This window comes from Streptopelia decaocto (assembly GCF_964273445.1).
Source record: "Streptopelia decaocto genome assembly, chromosome: 2".
In the NCBI taxonomy this organism is placed as follows: domain Eukaryota; kingdom Metazoa; phylum Chordata; class Aves; order Columbiformes; family Columbidae; genus Streptopelia; species Streptopelia decaocto.
In genome coordinates, this window is record NC_138655.1 from 25,310,403 (window position 1) to 25,334,694 (window position 24,292).

General features: G+C 39.2%; 1 protein-coding gene across 2 annotated transcripts in view; it reads left to right on the forward strand.

Moving 5' to 3' along the window:
* The window catches only part of VIRMA (vir like m6A methyltransferase associated), a 29,061-nt gene that overhangs the window by 1,135 nt on the left and 3,634 nt on the right, over positions 1-24,292 (forward strand). The window contains exons 1-22 of one of the 2 annotated variants that reach the window (XM_082044077.1): positions 297-445; positions 3,207-3,322; positions 3,571-3,657; positions 4,039-4,087; positions 4,694-4,862; positions 5,588-5,710; positions 6,239-6,523; positions 7,257-8,409; positions 9,790-10,281; positions 11,022-11,176; positions 12,590-12,672; positions 13,131-13,224; positions 13,353-13,897; positions 14,465-14,700; positions 15,438-15,690; positions 17,218-17,435; positions 18,714-18,846; positions 19,408-19,560; positions 21,422-21,582; positions 22,297-22,393; positions 23,347-23,513; positions 23,675-24,006. In XM_082044077.1, the coding sequence (XP_081900203.1) occupies positions 383-445; positions 3,207-3,322; positions 3,571-3,657; positions 4,039-4,087; positions 4,694-4,862; positions 5,588-5,710; positions 6,239-6,523; positions 7,257-8,409; positions 9,790-10,281; positions 11,022-11,176; positions 12,590-12,672; positions 13,131-13,224; positions 13,353-13,897; positions 14,465-14,700; positions 15,438-15,690; positions 17,218-17,435; positions 18,714-18,846; positions 19,408-19,560; positions 21,422-21,582; positions 22,297-22,393; positions 23,347-23,513; positions 23,675-24,006 (5,164 nt within the window). In that variant the 5' untranslated portion in view covers positions 297-382. Of the gene's footprint in view, positions 1-296; positions 446-3,206; positions 3,323-3,570; positions 3,658-4,038; positions 4,088-4,693; positions 4,863-5,587; positions 5,711-6,238; positions 6,524-7,256; positions 8,410-9,789; positions 10,282-11,021; positions 11,177-12,589; positions 12,673-13,130; positions 13,225-13,352; positions 13,898-14,464; positions 14,701-15,437; positions 15,691-17,217; positions 17,436-18,713; positions 18,847-19,407; positions 19,561-21,421; positions 21,583-22,296; positions 22,394-23,346; positions 23,514-23,674; positions 24,007-24,292 lie in introns of those variants that run through there. The other variant, XM_082044076.1, reaches the window with a different exon arrangement.

Genomic DNA, 24,292 nt, shown 5'->3' on the forward strand with positions numbered 1-24,292 from the left:
CAGCCGGGCGGGGAGCAGCCCGAGGGGCGCCCGGCCGCGCTCAGGGCGATGGGCACCGAGCGGGGCCTGCGAGAGCAGGGGCAGCACCGCCGCCTGCACACGGGCTCGGCCTGCGGGCAACGGCGATCCCGCCGCTGCCTCCAGCGGGCAGCCTGCGGCGGCGACAGCGCCGCGAGTGGCCCCGCACCCCTCCGTGCGGGCGAGGGGACAGCAGGCTGGACGCCGCCGCCCCGGCTCTGCCGCCCCTCACAGCGCTGAGGGCGGCGGAGAAACGGCCGCAGCCCGCCTCACCCCGCCCCGCGGCTGCCGCCGCCGGGTACCGCAATGACCCGGAATCACTCGTGCTGGCGCCCGGAAGCGCTTCCCCCTCTCCCGAGCCAAGATGGCGGTGGATACCGCGACCGAGCTGCTGTTTTTAGACACGTTCAAGCACCAGAGCGCGGAGGTAAGGCGGCGGGGGCGTCCGGGACCGCCGCCCCGCTCTTCTTCCCGCTGCTGCCGGCGTCCTCCTGCCCGCGCCGGGGCCTTCCCGGGCGGCGGCGGCTGGGGAGCGCGGAGCGGCGCTGGGCGAGCGAGGCTGGGTAGGCCCGGCAGCGGCTCTGGCCTCACCAGGGGCTGGGCAGGAGGGAGCAGCCCCTGGCCTGGTGCCTCTGGGCGGGGATCTGCCCCTTCTCCCCGCTTGGCTCAGAAGCCTTTCTGGGGCCGCAGAGCCGGGCCCCGCGGTGCGCCCGGCCCGCTGTCCTGGGCTGAGAGAGGGAACGGCCACGGGCAGGAGCCAGGATTTGGAGGAGAAGCTGGTGGGAAACTACGAGGATAAAACTGGTTGGAGAGCTCCATAGGGAATGAAGTCAGGCAGAGGGCCATACCCATTCACTTGAGAAATACCGAATGCTTTGCTGTAGTTAATGAGAAGGGTGGTATTTCTGGCCGTGTGAGACTGTAGAATGTTCCGTTAGGTTTATGCAGCGTGTGTGCATCCAGAGCAAAAGGAACATTTCCAGCCTACTTTAGCAGTGGGAGTTCATACAAATGTTCTGCTTCGATGGTGTTGGGATCCTGAGCATCCTTGAAGCAGGTTTGCCCAGGGCTCTGTGTTCTTCAGGGTACAAAGGGACCATGAGGGGGAAAGCAAAGTGTAGTGTCACCTGAGAAGGATGGATAGGTGTTAGGAAAGGAAAATGAAGTATTTTGAGCTGATGTTGCAATTAAAAATAAACAGGAAGCTATTATGCAGTTCTTTCTAGCTGTCAGGATCAAAGAGATCCACATGTGTTTTAAATTCTACTATTTAAGACAGTATTTGGCAGGAGATGCGGTTCCCCTGTGGAGGAAACTAGCCACTTCTCTTCCCTGTGCCCCCCACCCCCCCGGACAGTGTGTTCTCTGATTGAATGTTTTTAATTGTGTATAATGTTTTCTGGCACTTTCATTCTTGCCAGTGACATTTTCCAAACCTGAACCATACTGAATTTTTATTAAAGAAAAAATAGTATTTTACATGCTGTAGAAAAGCCTTCTATATGTTATACTAATTCTTCAGCTAAATGGATTGTGAGTCTTGCCTTGGAACTTGGATTTCTTGAAAAGTACTGCTGAGTTTTCTAAGAAAGTTATTTGACTTAACTATGCAGTTTAATGTGTTGAGCAGTTACGTAGTTGTTTGGATCGTTGTGGTGTTGTTTTTTTTTTCTTTTTAATGTTTTGGAGGGAAACTGGACTGGATTCACTTGCCGTCCTGATGGTGTTGGTGTGTCGCTGTCAGGGCATAATCCCATATAATTTAAGCAGGAATTTGTCTGTCTTTGGGTAGTGCTGCTGGGGACGCAGCCACCTCAGTAGCAGCCCTTCCTCCAGAAATCCGAGCCTCCATGTGACACATACACCTTTTTTAAAGGCAAAGCAAAGAGTTGCCAGAGCCCTTGCTCCTCCCAGGCCACAGTCACCCTGTTCCTGTTAATAAAGCCACGATCCCTGTCACAGCAGGGTCCTTTTGTTCTACTGTCCTCCTTGTAATACTTCAGCCCTTGGGCTGAGCCGTTTTGTTTGTTTGCTAAAAAATGTTATTGTTATTAAATAACAGTAATATGTACCCCACAACACACACTTAAATATTATTTTTAAAACTTGTGGCTATTTATTTGTTTATTAGTTTTCTGAAAATCTTAGTACTTTCTTGCCTTATGCTGGTAATTTTGGGGTTTCTCTTGCTTTCTGATTGTGTTGGAAGTTATATGACTTTTGGCTGCAGATCAATTTTTTTTAAATTTTCTTTTTTGAGTTCTGTTGGTAGATAGATAGACACTTGTATCAATAGTGTTTTGTTTTTTTTTTTTTCTTGCTAGTGCAGTCTTTGCTAATCCAATTTGCTAATTGGAAACATTTAATGAGAAATCTGATTCAGAGCTGCGGTTCAAGAAAGTCTTGATATGCTTACAGTTGGACATATAGTTGATCTGTGTTTACTGTTTTGAAAGTGTATATATGATAGAGGTGATGTATAAATGCAATAAGAACTAATATAGTAAATTTAGTGAGAGGAGACTTTCAGCATTAATTTGGTGGCTGCTACATAGGAAATCACTGTGATGTTATGATTACTTCCTATTTTGCTCAAACGTCTTTTGGGAATGCTGAAGCATAACATGTCTTTATACTTGCTATTTCTGTGTGGTAAACAGAAATGTTATTTTCAAAAGGTTTTCAGATGTTGTTGCAAAATTGGAGAAATAAGTGTGGTACAGAATTTTTGTACAGGTCTAGTAAAACAGATTTTTAGTCACATCATTTCTAATATTACACTTGATATAGAACATTTGCTAATGTTTAAGGTTAAAACACACATTTTCTTTATTTAATTATAATATTGATATGTTTTATTAAAAGAGAACCATATACTCAGTCTTTTTTAATATTTAAGTTCCAGTTTTTACCTTTACTAACGTACTTTCTGCTAGAAATAAAGTGTTACTGTTTAAAAGATGAAGGGAACAGATCATGTAAATAAACCACTAACACTTTCTATAAAAAATAATGTTAATTATATGAAAAGTGCCAGAAGATTATAAAAATAAACATTTTCTGTTTAACAGTGTTTAGTATTTTGTAGTTATTAAGATTGCAACCTTAATTTGGTTAATAAAGAACACAAGTACATTATGTTGTTTGCATTTTCATTTCTTAGAACTTCTTTATTCTTTGTTTTGTAGCAAAGTACCAATGTAGATGTAGTTCGTTTTCCATGCGTGGTTTACATAAATGAAGTGCGTGTGATTCCTCCAGGAGTGAGAGCTCATACAAGCTTGCCTGACAATAGAGCTTATGGGTAAGTGCGAGATAGTAGGTATCTTATTCAGGAACACCACCTTCTTATTTTTTCTTGAACTTTTCTATCTCAGCAGAAGTTCCTGTATAAAAAGGTAAAATGCATGTATGTGTCTGCTGAACTTGTAATTATTTTGGGGAATTATTTAAACAGTATAATTTAAAGGTGGTTTTTTTTTTTTTTCCTCTTGTTAGTCCTACTGATAAGGAACTTGACAGATCTAATTTTTACTTATGTTCTGTTTCCAGAGAGACATCCCCACATACGTTTCAACTGGATTTGTTTTTCAACAATGTCAGCAAGCCAAGTGCCCCTGTTTTTGATAGGCTGGGGAGGTAAGTACTTTCAAGATTACTACGTGACTACATTATCTACATTTTTTTCCTGAGAATTTTTTAGTGCAGAAAATACACAATAGAAAATCTGTGTCTCCCATGATTTTCATGTTTTGTCTGGCTTTTGCTAGTTTGTGTTTTTGCCCTTTTCCTCCAATCAATGTGGGAGTATAGAGGTTCATGCTTTAAAGAAGAAAATATTGTTATTTTTTTTAAATGAAAAGTATTTTTAGAAATAAGTGATTTTGCACTCTTGTTTTTGAGAGCATTTATTTGTTCAGTGTTTTATTATTGGTTTATGTGTTTAGTGCTGCTGTGTTTTATTTCTGTAAACGTGCTTTATATTAATGGAAAAATAACTTTGTATATTTTATTTAACAGCCTTGAATATGATGAAAACACTTCAATTATTTTCAGACCCAATGCAAAGGTAATGCAATGTGATTTAAACTTCCTTTTCTACGTGTCTGTCATTTAGGTATAAATATGGTTTGTGTGATACGTTAGCTCTGTGTAAAGCATTTATTGTTTAAGATCTTATTCTAAAACCTGCTGGTTGTTCAGGTACTGATCACTTTAGAGTCTGCATCTGTAATGGCATGAGCTGTAGATTTGATGGCTTGACCATTCCCATGGAGCTTTGCAACAGAGCTATCCACTGCATATGAGCAAAAATGAATCAGAGTGTTGTGGCTGCAGCCCACAGCTAAGCACATCATTTTCAGTTCTGTTTGGATTTACTTCATTCAGATTGTGTTTGTGTGACCCACAGTAACGGTTTTTTCATTAATAGGCTCTAGTGGATTAGGCAATATATTGCAAAGACTTGAATGCTTTCAGAGTAAGATTATTTATTTGTTATAATGATTGAAAACTTTTCACAGTTTTCAAAATGTAGGGCAAAGAGATACTTTAATGGTTGGTTTTCCTTTCTTGTTTTTATGCAGATACTGATATGGTGATATTAAAATCAAATAGCTTTTCTGAAGTTGTCTTGTGTTGTTTTTAAGTCCTTTTTCTGTTTTTAAAAAAACAGGTCAACACGGATGGATTGGTTCTAAGAGGGTGGTATAACTGTCTGACTTTGGCAATATATGGCTCAGTTGACAGGGTGATAAGCCATGAGAGAGAGTCACCTCCTCCACCCCCACCTCCACCACCACCTCCCCAGCAACAGCCTGGTTTGAAAAGAAACCCAAAACATGGTAAGGCTTGTGAGAAGATATGTATTTTTTTTTTTTTAATCAACATTATAGTATCCCATCTTAACAAAAAACCCCATATATTTCACATTTGATATTTCGGTGGCTTTATTTTTCTGGCTTTATATCTTTGTCATTTAGTTTTATATTTTGTTTTAGATTTATATTGAACAGTTTTAAGTAGATACTTTTCTAGTGCTTTTTCGAGAGTGGATTAGTTCTGTAGGTATTAGAATGGCCATGAATAGAATCCATGAACGACTTTTTGCCTCAGTCTTGCTTTTAGATTTAAAATTATAACTGTCTTGTTCAGGGCACAGCTATTGAGCTGCATAATTTGAATACTCTGTGTAGTAAAAAATGGTTGGAAACTGTAAAAACTGTCAATTGAGATGTAAATTAAAAAAAATAGCTCAGATATTATTGTTAGACTTATAATATTGCTAGTGCCAAAGTCAGAAATGGCAATTACCCATGTTAATTTATTAACAGTATTGATTTTTTTATATAAGACTTTATTAAAGTTTGCTTATTGATGTAGTTCTTGTTTACATCAAAAGTGACTTCAGCAAACTGCCTCATGTACTGCAGAGGCAGAATACAGATTAAATAACAGCTGGAAAATGAAGATGTTTCCTAGTCAAAAATAGCACTGAAAAATTAAAATTTCCTGCTTCTGTTCCTGTGATTCCACTAAATACAAGTTTTTATTTTCACAATAAATATAGTTGATGGAGAGAAAGAAGACCAGTTCAATGGCAGCCCTCCAAGACCACAACCTAGGGGACCAAGGACACCTCCAGGCCCTCCTCCTCCTGATGATGATGAGGATGAACCTATGCCAGTGTCAGGTAGAATGAGAACAGGTTGTTTTATCTGCAGCACATCACTGCTTAGTGGAGGCAGAATTCTGTGTTCCTGCCTGGTGTGAGGTTTTCTGTCTGCTGTTGCTCTTGCTGGACAGATTCAGTTTTAGGAAAGGGATTTGAAAGAAAATCTGTTTCCTGTGTTAAATGGTATCAATTTAAAAGTTAGTAGATTTGAAAATACCAGCTGTTGACCAATACACTTCTTGAACATGCTGCTCATATTTTATATAAATTTTCTATTGACTCTGCTATTCATTGTCTTTCTCCTCCATCTTTCTGAAGCATCTGCTGAGTTCTGTGGTCTCCTTATGGGAGAACTCTTTACATATTTCTTTATAGTCTTACTGAACTAAGTGATTGTTGCTAGTGTTCAGTCAGATCACCTGAAGATTTTCTTCAAGATGCTTTTTATTGTATCTCCACTATGTGTAATGCAAAATTCTAAAACATATTCTTGAGCATTGGATATCAGAGAAGTACTCTTATTTCTTAAACTGTGTATATTTGTAGTGGTTGGGGAAAAAGAAGATGATGTGGACCATAGGGAGGACTACTTTGAGCCCATTTCTCCTGATCGAACATCTGTTCATCAAGAAAGCCAGTATTCTGATGATGGAGAAGTGGAGGAAGATCAACCAGAAGAAGGAGAAGATGAAGATGATGTAGATGTTGAGGAGGAGGAGGATGAGGATGATGATGATGAGCAAACAGTAGACAGTATTGCTGATGACGAAGAGGATGAGGATGAGGAAGATGAAGATGAAGAAGAGGGTGAAGAGGAGGAAGAAGGCGAAGGTAAGTTGTGAAAAGTTAAGAAAAAAAAATCAGGTTTATGAAATTTTGATGGCAGTACCATTATCATGACTAAGTGTGAGGAGAGTTGGATGCTGTGGTCATCTCACCATTCCAGCTTTATTTATAATGTTGACATCTCTTGAGAACAGTATTTTGCCATGGAATATTTATTCATTTATTCCTGTATAGTAAATCTTCCTGTTAATTTGTGTAAACAGAGGAAAATACATACAGCTTTTATAGGTGAGAATGAACATTTGATCGTGTTGTCTTTTTTGTTTAAAAATGTAGGAAAGTGGTGAAAGAAATTATTTCTTAATTAAAAATCAAGTAAAGTTTTTTATCTAATAATGTCAGTAGCCATCTTCTTGCATTACGTAAAGTTCCCACCCATGCCTGTGCAAAATTTCAGGCTAGAAGTTTTATGATAGATGCAATCATAGGAAGAGAACTGGACAGTATTCTTGTAGTAAAGTATACCCTAGTTAAACTTGTTGCTTTATAAATTCTTTTAAATGTCTCTGTTATTACATTAAAAAAATCTGTCAACTGAGGCTTTCACTTATATCTGGAGAGAGAAAGCTTTCTATTTATTACTGTATGATTGTTCTATAACCAGTAATATTTGCATTAAATAAATTATTACTTTTTATTTTTAGCAGATTCTCAGCAGTTACAGGCCTGGTTTATCCATAATATATTTTATTTCATAACTGAATCTTTTTTGTTTTAGGCGATGATGGATATGAGCAGATTTCAAGTGATGAAGATGGAATTGCTGATCTGGAACGTGAAACATTTAAGTATCCAAGCTTTGATATTGAATATACTCCTGAGGATCTGGCATCTGTGCCTCCTGTGACATATGAACCTTTTGAAAGGGAGCTTGGACCTCTTTTATACTTTAGCTGCCCTTACAAGACTGTATTTGAAAATGAAGTTGGTAAAATAAAGGACCAAGACCCAGAAAAAGAAAATTCAGGGGCAGTTGAAGCCTCAGTTAAATTAACTGAACTGTTGGAATTGTATCAGGAGGAAAGGGGTGCAAAGTGGGTCACTGCATTAGAAGAAGTACCGAGCTTAATAGTAAAAGGATTGAGCTACCTGCAGGTGAAAGACACAAAGCAAGACTACATTACCCAGCTGGTAGACTGGACCCTGCAAGCTCTGAACCTTCAGGTAGCTCTCAAACAGCCCATAGCTTTGAATGTCCGACAACTCAAAGCTGGGACAAAATTGGTATCGTCTTTAGGAGAATGTGGGACTCAAGGAATAACGGCACTCTTGCAGGCAGGAGTTATTAATGTGTTATTTGAACTGTTGTTTGCAGATCATGTATCATCCTCCCTTAAACTTAATGCTTTTAAAGCTTTGGATAGTGTTATTAGTATGACTGAGGGAATGGAGATGTTCCTAAAGGGTGGTGTAGATGTACATGAAAAAAGTGGTTATCAGAAACTCCTGGAACTCATACTGCTAGATCAGACTGTGAGAGTAGTTACTGCTGGTTCTGCAATTCTGCAGAAATGTCACTTCTATGAGATTCTGTCAGATATTAAAAAGGTGGTTGATCAGTTAGCAGAGAACACTCCTTCTCTTCCTAATCACTCGGAGCCAGAACAGGACCAGGACTTGGCAGCACTTGAAAGAACCAACCAAGAGTATGAGAATGATGTGGAGGCTCCTATGGACATGGATCATCTTTTGGAATCTTCTAATATAAGTGAAGGAGAGATGGAAAAACTTGTTAGTCTTCTTGAAGAAATCTTCCATTTGATGGAAACTGCTCCTCATACAATGATTCAGCCACCTGTGAAATCATTCCCAACCATGGCGCGCATTACAGGCCCTCCAGAAAGGGATGACCCTTACCCTGTCCTGTTCAGGTATGGCAGTTACAAGTTCACTGTATAGAGTGTATTTTCCCCAGCTTGTAACAGATTTTTTTTTTTTTTTAAGGATGACCTTGCTGACTAACACTTTTCTAGATGTTTTACTTTGTATTTTATTGGAGGACTCTGGATTGTGCTTGTAAAGTCTGAGAGAGTCTGATAGTTAATGTACATGTTATTTTGTTGGCTTTCCATCAACCTACCATGCATATAACAAGAATCACAGAACGTTAGGGATTGGAAGGGACCTTGAAAGATCATCTAGTCCAATCCCCCTGCCGGAGCAGGAACACCTGGATGAGGTTACACAGGAAGGCGTCCAGGCGGCTTTTGAATGTCTCCAAAGAAGGAGACTCTCCAACCTCCCTGGGCAGCCTGTTCCAGTGTTCTGTCACCCTCACTGTGAAGAAGTTTCTTCTCATATTTAAGTGGAACCTTTTGTGTTCCAGTTTGTACCCATTGCCCCTTGTCCTATCATTGGTTGTCACCGAGAAGAGCCTGGCTCCATCCTCGTGACACTCACCCTTTATATATTTATAAACATTAATGGGATCACCCCTCAGTCTCCTCCAAACTAAAGAGACCCTCTTGTTATTACAGGCACTGTGCCAGCACTTCAGTTGCATTCACAGATCCCAGTCAGTTGTGGTGGTGCTGTACAAGTACATATCTGAAAATCGTTGTAGATGGAGAGAGTTTTCTCTTTGTCTTGGAACATGCCTGTGCATGTGGATCTAACAAGTCTGGATACCTCTGTGTGCATGCTGAGCTGGTGAGATGTGAGCCAGCCCTGCTCAGAAGTGGTGCTGTTGTGTCCGTTTGGGTCACTCCTGCATGGCGCAGGAGTCGTTGAGGTCTGCCTGCCTTCAGCCATTTAAAGGATCCCATGGGTTATTTCTGTTAGCAAGTTTCTGTCTAAAAAGCCTTTCTCTAAATGCTAACAGTTTTCCTTGATAGTAGTGGTGCAGGTCATGGCTGATTATAATTATCTACATTCAGAGTCTTCAAATCACCTCTTACATATGCTGTAATGGTTGGTTTCTCACCACATTTAAAACATTTAGTGCAGTGTTGATGATTCAGATACAGCAAATTTAATAAAATATAAACTGTTTGTTGGTAGATAATGTGAGGTTTTTTGGGTTATTTTCGGAGATCAGAACTTTATATTTAGGCGTTTCCTGTAAATCTTACAGCAATTATGTTCCATAAGATTAAAATTTTGTACTACTTTACAATTAGTTATTATTTCTCATAGTCTGTAGAGCGTTAAGTACTGAAGCTAGGAGGCGTGTGATTTTATATAATGTTATTATGCAGTGTTGACAGATGATTGTAATATTACTGATTATTTTCCTGTTTTTTATTTTTCAGATATCTTCATAGTCACCATTTCTTAGAATGCATTACTTTGCTACTGTCTATGCCAGTGACAGGTGCACATCCAGGTGTGCTTCAAGCTATACGAGACATACTGCGTTTTCTGGCACAGTCACAGAAGGGTCTTCTTTTCTTTATTTCTGAGTATGAAGCAACAAACTTGTTGATTAGAGCACTTTGCCAGTTTTCTGATCCAGATCAGGAGGAAGGTCTCCAGTCAGATGGTGCCAATGAAGATACTTTTGCTCTTTGGCTCCTACATTCAACACAGACGTTGCAGTGCATTTCAGAACTGTTTTGCCACTTTCAGCGGTGCACAGCCAGTGAGGAGACCGACCATTCGGATCTGCTGGGAACACTTCACAACCTTTACTTGATTACCTTTAACCCTGTGGGAAGATCTGCTGTGGCTCATGTATTCAGTCTGGAGAAAAATCTCCAGTGTCTTATTACTTTAATGGAGTACTATTCCAAAGAAGCTTTAGGGTAATTTAAGCATATACTTATATTCTTTAGGTTTTTACATTTAAAAAGTATTGTATCTTTTATGAATTAGTAAATTTAAAATATTTTTTCTTTTGGATCACGATCGTTTTGTTTAAAAAAAGACAAAAAACTTTTAAATAGAAGAATGTAATATAAAATCAGGCTTCTCATTTGTGATCAAGTACTTAAAGCCCAGGATCTGTGTAGGTCGTCCACAAAGGTGTTGTGATACAGGTCAGACTTTTGGCTGTGTGAAAAACAATCAGTAAGTAGGCAGTTTTCATTCAAGCATAAAATTTGACTGAAATGAGCAAAATATTTGAGTGGGGAAATGACAATGGACACTTTCCTGGCGTGGAACTCTTTCAGTTCTGTAACTTCTTAGAACTGTTAAAAACAGTAATTGTTTTCTCTGAACAGGCTCTGTTACTACTTTAGGGAACAGTGTTTTTAAAGCAAGACTAAGTTTTGGAAAAATTTATTTGCTACTTGACTCCAGTCACTGCTTTCAACTCTCATCTTTATTGGATACTGAAATAAATTTGAAGTAAATGTAAATGAAAGCTTTCAATTTATTAAAAAAAAAGGATAACTTTTTTTGTTGTTGATAATTATATGGGGCAAGCCTTGGTGAAGGTAAAAGTTCTGTAGGTGGATTTTTAGGGGTCAGAGAATGAAAATCTAACGAATATCCAGTTGCACTATTTGAGATCTAAAGCAAATCCTTCTTCTTGTTTCAGAGACTCAAAGTCTAAGAAGTCAGTTGCTTATAATTATGCCTGCATCCTTGTTTTGCTCGTGGTTCAATCTTCCAGTGATGTCCAAATGCTGGAACAGCACTCAGCGCCTTTGCTGAAGCTTTGTAAGGCAGACGAAAATAACACCAAATTGCAAGGTACAGTATGTGTCATTATCAACTGAATTGTTTAAATGTATAGAATAAACCTTTTATATGTGGGTGATTGATGCTTCACAATCATCTGGTTTGGATAATGTATAGAATGAAATTCCTTTTCCAGCTGCATCTGATTAGTTGAGTCACTGAGATAATGTGTAATTTTTTTTTTTTTCTGTTAATGAGAGTTAAAAAGGAAATTCTTTAAATTATTTTTCAAGTAATATTAACTACCATGAATTTTGGATAATTACAGGAGGTTTGAAATTATTTCTGTGTTGAAAATAGGAGAGCAGACTTTAGTAAAAATGAACTACCTAGTCAGTGAGCTGACTGTTTATTTTTGTTGTTTCCTTTAGTGATGTAACCTTATGGGATCTATATATACTAATAAGTAATCCTGGGACTGTTTTTTTTGCACCTAGGCCAACTGGCATGGAATAGTCCATGCTACCATGTTAATAAATCTTTTGACCTCCAAATTGTGTCTCGGGGTGTTCCCTGTGTTGTGTTGTCTCACAGATCAAGCCCAGGTCATTTGGAAAAAGCCTGCTGGGGACTGCTCTGGCACCTGAACACTGAAGCTCTGATGTGCATAGTTGTGCTCTCCACTGCTTAACTGACTCATGTAGACGTACCAGTTATTTCTTCCAAGACTTAAATGCAGTGAAAGAAAACAGAATTCTTCAAAATTTTAGTTTAATTCCCCCCTCTGCTATGGTTTTTTATCTTCTCACCTGATCATCAGACAGTTTCATGAGAAGTGGGACTAGTTTATTAAACCAAATCATGAAATTAGAGAATAATTGTCAGTTCACATCCAATCAACGACCTTCAAACCTTCACATTCTTTTAAATATTTTCAGGAACAATAGGTTTTAAAACTTTAAATCTGTTGTCCCCGAAAGTGGGGACTTTAAAGTTATTCTGGACTAAGAGAGACACTGTTAATCTATAAGGATTTCCAGAGGGAATGTGTGTTACTGGTGCAGAGATTGCCTATGTTTATGTATTTATTAGGAATTTTATATTCAGTTTTTAATAACCTGTTATGTACATTAAGGGGAATGTGCTTTGGTTCTTACTCTTGGTGGCCTTTTCTGTAGCTGACAATGGGGACCTATCGTGTCTTTTAAAAAATGTTTAATTACAGATGATAACTTGAGAATTATTTGAGTGTTCAGGTTGACTTGAGCGAAATTTTGTCTGTGTGCATGAGCTGTATTGCCTGTTCTGAAGTTTTATTTTTGTTGGTGCTTTTTATCTGGATACAGCTGCAACATATGCCTTACAAATTTTACACTTAGGCTTAGTACCTGTTGAGTACATCAAGTGTATTTTTATTGCAAAAAGTTTTATATTCATAAATGCACTGACATGTTTACTTGATTAACTCTTTTTTTTTTTCCTCAGAGCTCAGCAAGTGGCTTGAACCTTTGAAAAATCTTAGATTTGAAATAAATTGTATTCCAAATCTCATTGAATATATCAAACAGGTTAGTAAAATACAGATAGATGCTTTTAGTTGTGCTCTGTAAGCTTAGACCTTTTTCTAGTTTGATATTTTACCTTAGGTATGTACTAATATATGATATTTGAAAGTATGTACTATTACCCAAAGTAGATGTTTTTATTAAAGCTTACGACCTAGGCTAGTTCTTGCTGTCAGTTATTTTTATTGAAACAAAATCTAAGGTAACTACATGATGGAAAGATCCAACTATTTAAATATTTTTTTCTTGCCATAAAACCACAATGCAAATGTTGACCTTTGTTTTTTTGCTTCTGCCATGTTTGTCACTGCTTTCAAAAAGGTAGAATATTTGAACTTAAATTTTGCATAATACGTACAATAACTAAATACAGTACTTGAACACTAAGCTAGTGCTATACTTGTTGTGAAGTACTGCCTTGTAATATGGGTTCTTTATTTTTTTTTCCTCTCCCCGCAAAGAACATTGACAGTTTGATGACCCCAGATGGAGTTGGTCTTCCTACTGCACTTCGTGTTCTTTGTCATGTTGCATGTCCACCACCACTGGTACAAGGTATGGTTGATATATTTGTATTGCTTGACACAGAAATATTTGTTTTCTGAGTCTTCTACTTGAACATGTCTAACTAGATTTCCCAGGAGAAATGAGACATTTAGAAATGTTATTTGTTTTCTATACAGGTCAACAGAAAGACCTTAAATGGAATCTCGCAGTTATTCAGCTCTTTTCTTCTGAGGGAATGGACACTTTCATCAGGGTATTGCAGAAGCTGAACAGCGTCCTTATTCAGCCTTGGCGACTCCATGTCAACATGGGAACCACACTTCACAGAGTTACTACCGTTTCTATGGCTCGCTGTACTCTTACTCTCCTCAAAACAATGCTGACAGAACTCCTGAGGGGTGGATCTTTCGAATTCAAAGACATGCGCGTTCCATCGGCACTTGTTTCTTTACACATGCTCCTGTGTTCTATCCCCCTCTCAGGGCGCTTAGATAGCGATGAACAGAAAATTCAGAACGACATTGTTGATATCTTACTGACTTTTACACAAGGTGTTAATGAAAAACTTACCATTTCAGAAGAAACTTTGGCAAACAATACATGGTCTTTAATGCTGAAGGAAGTTCTCTCTTCAATTTTGAGAATTCCTGAAGGCTTTTTCTCTGGACTTATACTGCTTTCAGAATTGTTGCCTCTTCCACTGCCCATGCAGACGACTCAGGTATAATTTAGATTTATTTAGTTTTTAAAGAATTTGAATTATGTATAACCTGTAGACCATTTTCGTAGTTGCGGAAGAGAACAGGTATTTGAAAAGATGAATTAAAGCTTCTGCAAAGCATTTGTGTTCATATAGATTCTTTGAAGAGGCACCTTTTTCATTAGAAACAAAATTGTTCTTTGGAGCATGTTTTTAAATTAGTGGTTGTATGTTGTTCTTTTGTTCCTTGTAAAATTATCTAGACTCCCATTCTGTTACTTAAATGATTGACTGTGAAGCCTTTGGAGTTAACCCCGAATGACAAACTCTTGGTATATTAAGGCTTTCCTTTCTTTTGGCATGGATCTTGAATTTGTGATCTTTGATAAGTAAGCATAAAAGGCGTGTGACAACGCATGGTTCTGAAGCTGGAATCGTGCCCTGTCATTTGGTGTTAATGAAAATGGCTTTCTTTGTGTGTCTTTAAGGACAGTATTAGTACTTAGTCTTCGTTTATACCTTATTGCAGAATTCAGGTTTTATGACAGAAGTTGAAAGGGAAAACCTCCTGTTCTTCTGTTCCTGCAGGTAATTGAACCACATGATATTTCAGTGGCGCTCAACACCAGGAAGCTGTGGAGTATGCATCTGCATGTTCAAGCCAAACTGATACAAGAGATAGTTCGATCTTTCTCCGGTTCATCTTGCCAACCTATTCAGCACATGTTGAGACGTATTTGTGTTCAGTTGTGTGACCTGGCTTCACCTACTGCTCTTCTTATCATGAGGACTGTATTGGATCTGATTGTAGAAGACCTACAAAGGTATCTGTTTTCTACTGCAAAGATTTCTTTAATGAACGATTAAATTTATCTTTCTTCTGTGCAGTACATTTAGCAGGAAGAAAATACTTTCAGAAATATTACTTATCCATGATGAACTGAATGAATTCTCAGTCCACTGCCATATACTGTGTCCTGATAATGCTTAATGTTGCCAGGAAACTATCTCATACATTTAAGTTTTGATGTAGATCGTTTCACATTGTGTGTTTATGGTAAGTATTGTAGGAAGATTTTCTTCAGGCTGTCCCTTGCCTGTGAAAAGTTTCTAAAGGATCTACCTGATATAAATAAGAAAAGTAGGGCAGCAAAGTTTGCTATACTGGGTTTTGTGTACTAACAGGAAAATGCATAGGTGTTTGTAAGCTGGAGGAGGTTGGATACTACAAATTCAGAGGGTTTGGAAACAATGAATCTTGTTTATTTAGAATAACAATTATCCACAGAATTAGATACTGTTTAAATTATATAAAAGCATATTTATCCGTATACAATGAGATGCCATATAGTGTGTTAAATGCATAGTAGATTAGTTAATTTCTGATGCAAGCAGAAGTCATTTAGTGGAAGTCGAACAGTTTTCAAAAGGTAAATTGTAATTTTAAGTATGTAAACCATTTTTTTTTAAATGCAGAATTATATGACTCCTGTAATGGTTGTTTTTATAGTTTTTCAGATTACTTTAAAAGCTTTTTCAGAGTGTATTGATATCTTTTCAGCAACACAGAAGATAAAGAGAAACAATACACTGGACAGACCACTCGATTGCTCGCTTTACTGGATGCCCTGGCTTCACATAAAGCTTGTAAATTGGCTATTTTGCATCTTATCAATGGAAATACTAAAGGTGATGAAAAGTACGCAGAGGTTTTCCAGGAGCTCTTGGCTTTGATGCGATCAGTTGGAGAGAATGTCACTCATCAACAGTGCGCTGAATATGTTACTTCCCTTTTGCAGTCCCTCTGTGATCAGGTATTTTCTATATTTAATGCATAATGTATGTTGATAATTGTAGGAGACAATTTAAATGAGATTATTTCTTAGGTGCTTTCTTTTTTCCGAAAGTAAAAAAAAATCAACATTGTTAAAATACAGAAAGAAAAAATGTGTATGGTTGACTCCTTTGGTAGACTTGCTGTCTTGTTGCTCTTGAGTGTAAATTTAATTTTATGTTATCTCCCTTGCATTATGTGCACTGTTCTAGTAATTCATTAGAGGCCAAGAACTGAATGGCACAAAGACTGACTTGTCCCCTCTGCTGAGAGAGGGATGTAATTTCTCCCTATGGGCCACTGACAAAACTTGAGTTGTCACTATTCACCTCTTACCCAGTTGAGTAAATTTATGTATCTCTTAGCTGTCCAAATATAAAGATATATATGATATGCTGCTACCAGAAAACTTGACCATTAAAAAAAAAAAAAAAAGCCCAAGTTACCAGAGCAAGGGTTAAGAAATGTTTTCTGAAAACTGAGTCATAGACTGGCATAGGTAGTTTCTCATTGGTTATATGCATAGATTTGCATGTTATTATTTGCTTTACTAGTTACATGTATTTTTTCGCTTTATTTTTTACCCACTTAGGCAAAAGACATTTGGGCATTGTTGGGCAGTAGAGACTAATCAGTCATTTGCGTATAAACAAGAGACCTTTGCCCATGCAAATTCATTGTGAAAGTAAATCTTGTTTTATTTGATGTAAAATGTGGAGAGGCAGTAGATCTTAAACTTCCTAGGTGGTATCTGCAGCCTCCTAATTTTCACAGAACCATGGGATCATAAAATATCTCAAGTTGGAAAGGCCCCATAAGCATTGAGTCCAGCTCCCTGCTCCTAGCAGGACTACTTAAAGTTAACCCACATGACTAAGAGCATCATCCAGACATTCCTTGCACTCTGACAGGGTTGGTGCTGTGACCGCATCCCTAGGGAGCCTGTTCTAGTGACTGGCCACCCTCTCAGTGAAGAGCCTTTTCCTAATGTCCAACCCGAACTTCCCTGATGCAGCTTTATTCCAGTTCCTCGTGTCCTGTCGCTGGTCACCAGAGAGAGATCAGCACCTCCCCTCCACTGCTCTCCACGAGCAAGTTGTTGGCTGCCACGGGGTCACCCCTCAGCTTTCTCTTCTCCAAGCTGAACAAGCGTAGTGAGCTCAGCCGCTCTTCGTGTTTTGCTGAGTGTTTTCAGATGAAGGGACAGTTTGACTACCTAGGCAAGAAACTGTATGCATATTATCCAGTGACTGTTTGGCTTTTAGTTGTGGCTCTGCTGTCACATTTCACCCTTAGAAGTTTTTGTGATTTAAATACCAATAATGGTTTGTAACCCTTAACAGAACCAAATTTAAAAGGATACTCTGGATAAGTATTTTACCTCTCAGTAATAACTGAAATAAGATGAAAAAGGGGTAGTGAAAGAACCTAGTTCTTCTATGATTTATACTTATTGCTGGTATTCTGAATGCATTTTTTTTACTCTGCATATAATAATGTTTTATAGGATATTGCACTCATCTTACCAAGTTCATCAGAAGGCTCTGTGTCTGAATCAGAGCAGCTTTCCAACTCCTTACCAAGCAAAGAGCTGATGCCCTTAATTTGTGACTCTCTGATGGAAACATTAACTAATTCTGAGAGCAGTTACAATTGTCTGCTGACGTGTATCCGAACAATGATGTTCCTTACAGAACATGACTATGGCTTCTATCACTTAAAGAGGTATGGTATTTTAAGATATCTATGACAACTTAAAATCATTTAAAAACTTCTTTAGTGTTAAATCATTTCTTACTCATCTAGTAGGAAATGTTGAGGATAAGGCAGCTGAACCTTCATTTCTTTGGGGCTTTAATGTTTTACTCAGTATTTTGGTCTTCCTTCACTTCAGGTTTTACCTCTGAATCATTTCTGCAGTATACACACAGGAGCACTTTCTTTCAAGCTACAAACAAAGTATTGAAAAAAGATTTGTACACTCTATTTCCCCACTCCAAGGCTGGAGGATTAGAATGAGAAACAGTGCTTGTGTCTTTCCCCTTGGAGTCACTCAGTAGTTAGAGCTCTCATCTGGGACACCGGAGAGCTGTCTGTCATTCCTTCTGTTTTGAGAGGATTCAGTGTACACTTCCCCAGAGTTTTCTGACCTTCAGGCAATTAAGGCTTTTGAAATAAGTGGTGTGTATTTGTGGTGGTGTGTTTTTTTTTTTCTTTGCTACTTTTTTGGACTCAACTCCCTTTTGAGTAGAATACATGCATACATTGGACAGTGCTGTGATATTTTGACACTTAATTCCTTGTCTTGTATTTGGACCTTTTTGTGTCCACTGAAGGTGAGGTACAGACAGGCAAGAAAGTTGTGAGGTTTCCAAAGAGAAAAAGGTAGTGCCTGGAGCCCTGTCAGTGAAGTGTTGTTCCAAACACTCTTCTGAGCAGCGCTACAGAACTGTGCTGCTCAGACTGCAAGAAGAGAGACAACCTGCAAATGAAAAATAAGCAGGTTAAAGATGCTGTTGTTTCTCTGATCCTATATGTCGAGCTGTCAGCTTCAGTGTGCACAGCCTTCTGTGTTGATTATTATTTATTATTGTTATACCTTTCTGGTTTGTTTCTGCAGTTAGGCATCATGGGATACAGTGAACTTGCAACAGCAAGCATGATCCAGCTTTATACATAAGGCCCTTGTGCAAGCAAATATTTCTGTACTCCTATCCCTTTTCTGCTAAAGATGAAAGTGTAATTTCTTGCAGGTTTTAGAGGTATCGCTGTAGTTTGTATAGCTGTATATGTGCAGACTGAAATATCTGCAGATAGCACTGGCAAGAACAATGGTCTTGTACAGAGAAAATAATGAAGCTCCAGCTTTGCAATCAGAACTCAACTTGAGAATGGTGAAATTTGCCCTATTCGTTTTGCCTATATGTTGTTTTCTTATAACAAGTTACAGGTCACAACATATGCACTAATAAAGTATTTTCCCTCTTCTCATTATAAAAACAGCTCTCTAAGAAAACACAGCAGTGCTCTATACACTGTGTTAAAGCGAGTAATAACTAGTTTTAGCAAAGACACGGGTGAACTGGCCTCGTCTTTTTTGGATTTTTTGCGACAGATTCTAAACACTGATACGCTGGTAAGTGAATATGTATTGAATACTTACACAAACTCAGCTGCATGTCTCCGAAATTTGCAGTGTGAGGCATTCAGGAATATTATTTCAGAAGGCAGTTGAGTATGCGGATTGCTGTGTAAGGCAATCATCAGTAGTCCTTCACTGCTTTCCATCAGTAGTCTTAGTGCTATCTTTATCTTCAGCAGGAAGAACAGCAGATTGATTCATATTGATTTCTTAAGTGAATAGCAAGCTATTGTGTCTGGGTTTTAGATTCTTGGCTTCCTGCTAGAGAGGTGCTGTATGGATGTGTAGTATAGAAGGAAATCTAAAATAGTTGTTAATTTTCTGATACAAACCTCAGCTTATATAGGAAAGGATTGCAATCATTTTGATGCAGTGTCTAAACTTGCCTATTGAAGTGTACATTATTAAAATATTTTTCATAATATGTTTTAAAATCAAGATATTACTCTTGTTTTGCGATTTGCTCTAATGTACATTAGAACTCTCAGGGGTTTGCAATCCAAAAGTAAGATGAATATTTATGTATACTTATTTTCCACTTGTTGAATATTTCAGGGATGTTGTGGAGATGATGGAAGCCTTATGGAAGCAGATGGATCTCATCCAGGCAAAACACTGGGTCTGACTACTGCAGAGTTAAAACATCTACTGCAAAACAAAGAAGAGACCCCAGAAAACCTGCTGCTTGATCTGGAGAAACATGTTATGGTAAAAGAATTCAAATAATCAAACTGCTGATGTTGTCTTCTGTCTGAATGTGTTTTTAAAACAATATAGACTATACCTCCTTGATAAGAAAGGTGAGCAGTTTTGTGGGTATGTTGTGGAACTGGCAATAGCTGTTGCCATTGTTTTAATACTGATATCCAAAATCACCTGTTCTGGTGCAGGATGGATTCTGAATTAGTTGTGTTTGTTGTGGTAATGCTGAGAAGTTTCGGGTCGGTTTGGGATCCCTTTGTGCTGAGAGTATTTGCACACTCGGAGAGCACAGGCAGTTAACTGTGTGATGAAAGGCAGCAAATGTGTACAACAGAGTGCTGGATAGTGGTGAGCAGATTGTTAATGTAACACTGTCTTGCTGTGGCTTGGTGTTGCTGGTGACCAGTAACAAGTGGAACAACCAGGAGCCACCAGTGGGGCTGATACTGTTGGATCTTTTCATCAGGGACTTGAAGGAGGACTACGTTTTCAGTGGATTTGTGGATAACAGTAAGCTGGGGGAGTGACTAAAGTGACAAGCAGCAAAGCCTCCATCCAGAAGGACCTCAATATACCTTTTAGGATTGGTTTAGTGAAAGCTTGTGTGGATCATTAGGAAAAATGCAAAGTTCTGCAGTGAGAGCAGGATAACCCCATTTCTTGATGTGGGCTGGGTGGTTATGGTGGATGTTAGGTGGAACATGGGCCAACAGTGCCTGGTCACTGCAAGTGAGGCAGACTGTTCTGAACTATCCTGCAAGGAGCATCATCTGCAAATCAAGGGACTGCAATGTCTTCTCTCCATGGGATGCTGGTGAGCTGTCATGTGGAGTGCTACATTCACCTCTGGCCAGAGTTGCCCTCTTGCCAGTTCGAGAGAGATCTAGGAGAACTGAAGAGGGTTCTACCAAGGTGGTCAGGGACCTAAACTAAAGCACATGTGCTTTAGAGAGACGAGGGAGTGGGGCTTGTTTAGCCTGGTGAAGAGCACTTAGGAGCTATCTCAGAGCTACTTACAGCTGTTTGGGGAATAGTTACAAAGGTGGTGGAATCAAACAGCTTTTGGTAATTCCAGATGATAAAACAAGGGGCAATGGCCCCAAATGGTGGCTTCAGAGGTTCAGGTTGACATTGGGGGGGGGGGGGGGGGCAAAAAAAAAAAAAAATCACTGAGAGAGAAGTGCAGCACTGGAACACGTTGCTCAGAGTGCCTATGGACTCTCCGTCACTGGAGCCTTCTTTAGACATGGCTCGAGTTATGGCTGAACTGATCTGGCTTTGATGATAGTCTTGCTTCGAGCAGGGGCACATTAGACTAGAGGACATGCAGGATTCAGAGCATCCAACATTTCTGTGATTCTGATTGCAAACCTAACTCTGATATTCAAATCTAATCCTACATAATAATACAGCTGGGCAGTAGATAGCTAATTAAGAAGAGTCCATAAAAGACCTCCTTCACAGCCTGCTGGTCAAAATGCCTTTCCTGTCCCTTCCCCAGCTGCCAACATCTGTGGTAAAAAATTAAAAGCCACAGCTGTGCTGAAGGAGAAATAGCAGACACTTGAGATGTTAGAATGCTGTAGCCCAGAGCTCGTTCACTAAAACCTGGGAGGATGCCTTCTTTGGGACTGTGTTATGGAGGTCATTGCATCCACTGGAAACAAAGACAGGAATGTGCATGTGGTGACATAGTGTGTTTTACAGCTTACTGAGGAGCTCTCTGCTGTTGTGTACCTGGTCGTCTTGGTTCCACTATATTGTGGATAGACGGTTTTGTGTAGTGTGTCCCCCTGTTTTTTAATTAACAAAAGCATGTTTTCTCTGAGGAGGGGAAAAAGTTCTGACTTGTGATGTGTTGACTTAGGATCGTTCTAAGGAAGATGATGGCCTTGAATCCTTACTGGACAACATTGTTGGAGTGAGGCAGATGTTGGAATCAGCAGGTGATTCTTGTCCACTGAGTGACCAAGATGTGGAGCCTGTTCTTTCTGCACCAGACTCTCTGCAGAATTTGTTTAACAACAGGTAAAATGGTTGAGCATACTACCTGTGATTTACTTAAGAAAATACAATAATTTATGCATGAGTATATTACAAAAAGGATCTAAACAGCACTCTTGTCACTACTACTGACTTGTCCCAGTGTATTTATGTTGTGGTTTAAAGAGGCAGGCAGCTAAACGCCACGCACAGCTGTACATGCTCCCCCACTCGCGGTGGGATGGGGGAGAGGATCAGGAAAAAGGTGAACCACGTGTGTTAAGATGAAGTTTAACAGGACAGAAGGTGCAGTGATAATAAACAAGTGCTACACAATGCAGTTGTTCAGCACCCATCAAACAATACCCAGCCAGATCGTGGGCAGTGGTCCCCAGCTAACTTTTCCCTGTTTTATATACTGAGCGTGATTCATACGGTGTGGAATATCTCTTGGCCAGTTTGTGTCAGCTGTCTGGGCTGTGCCCCTTCCCAGCTTCTTGTGCATCTCCAGCCTCCCCCCTGAAAAGTCCTTGTCTTGGTATAACCATTGCTTGGCAACAACCAAAAACATCAGTGTATTATCAACACTCTGCTAAATCCAAAGCACAGCACTGTACCAGCTACTAGCAAGAAAATTAACTCTATCCCAGCCAAAACCAGGACAATTTTATGTCATGCCTCAGGTTCTGTAATGCTGCACATGCTTGTAGGTAGTTGTAGTTCATAACCAATCAGGCATTTGGCATTGTTTTGTTGCAGGACTACATATGTGTTGGCAGATGTGATGGATGACCAGCTGAAGTCCATGTGGTTTTCACCCTTTCAGGCTGAAGAAATAGACACCGATCTGGATATGGTAAAAGGCTTCGTTAACATAACTGAAGCGGATTTAAAAATGAGGGTTAACCTGAGCTCGTAGCATCAGAAATTCACATGGTCAAACGGTTTGTTTTCCTGACCTCACCCAGATACAGAGGTTGGCATTTGTTAAAGGTTGTTGTCAAATGCCTTCAGGTTCTAATACAGATGTCATCTCCTTTAGAGGAGCAGTTGTTACGTCAGTCCTAACCTGCTTTTGCATTGCTGTTCCAGCGTAGATAAAGAACACGATATATTTTCTTTTTGTTGCTTGTCTTCTATCATTGCAGTAATACACAAAGAACCTGATAGTTACACTCTTTTAATTTTTGCTCTGATGTGACAAAAGTGGAAAAAATGGCAGTAGTACATGATACTACTTGCACTAAAACTTTTCACAGTATTTGAAACTTAATTTTTATATTCTAAACTTTAAATGGAATTTTGAAAAATATACAGTGACATTATTTTTTTTAAACTAAGCAGTTGGCAGTGTCTTCTTATGTGAGAAATAATGAAAGCAGTGAAGTCAACAAACTGATTATTTTTTAGTGTTACTCTTTTAAAATTTAAATGGAAAGATACTTGTGTTTTCATTTCTTAAGCAAAACCAAAACTGTTGATTCCTGTATAAAAGCAGCATGAATAAATTTATTGGACTGTGTCTTTAGCAAAAGAGTGCCTCACTGTCGGTCATCTAGTGACAAGACAGATGTTCATACTTGACAACTATGCCCTTGACTTAGAGATTCTGAGCCATCGAGACAATTTTGCTGCAGTTCTGCTGCTTTTTGTTTTGAGCCCACTACTGTATTGAAAGATAGAGGATGGAGCTTTTTTGCTCTAGTAGAAGTGCCCTCGCTGAATCTCATCCATCCTGGTGCAACATTTTTTCATCTTCAGAGGTGCTAATAATGATGGGTGTGATAAAATTAAACTCTGTCATTGCAGGTAAAAGTTGACTTAATTGAACTGTCAGAGAAGGGTTGCAGTGACTTTGACTTGCAAGCTGAATTGGAAAGGTCATTTTTGTCAGAACCATCGTCTCCTGGCCGCACAAAAACCACAAAAGGATTCAAACTCGGCAAGCACAAGCATGAGACCTTCATAACATCAAGGTGAGATGAGTTAAATGAGTAAACAGTGTGTTCAGCACTGTTTTGTATATTCTCAAAACGTGAAATGCCTTTCAGATTCTGTCTCCAGTATGGAGAATGCCTTATGTTCAATATGACTTAATTTTTACGTTAACTAAATAAATTATGGTTTGTCATGACAGTGGAAAATCTGAGTACATAGAGCCGGCAAAGAGAGCTCATGTTGTGCCACCGCCAAGAGGAAGAGGCAGGGGAGGATTTGGACAAGGAATTCGACCACATGATATCTTCCGTCAGAGGAAACAGAACACAAGCAGGCCACCCTCCATGCACGTGGATGATTTTGTTGCTGCAGAGAGCAAAGAAGTGGTTGCTCCAGATGGGATACCACCAGCCAAAAGGCCACCAAAAGTGTCACAGAAGATTTCTTCACGTGGTGGGTTCTCAGGGAATCGTGGAGGACGAGGAGCTTTTCACAGTCAGAACAGGTTCTTTACACCACCTGCTTCAAAAGGTACGTTGTCTCCTGTATTAAAATTGGAGTAAATTAATGCTAAAAATACTTCAGTAATACTAACCCAATTTACTTGCAGTTAATCATCCCTGCTGTGAGATGTTCCTGAAGCAGTGTTGTTTAAATAAGTTGTTGAACACTAGAAAAGGTTCTCTTGAGTGCTGTGGAATTGAAACAAGGCTGCAAGTTCCGTGTTGCCTCTGTCTCCCTCTGTGTTACAAAAGGAGTTGGCTGTTTTCTTTGAACAACTGTTGGAGTGCTTCAGAGATGCAGTCAGAAAAATAAA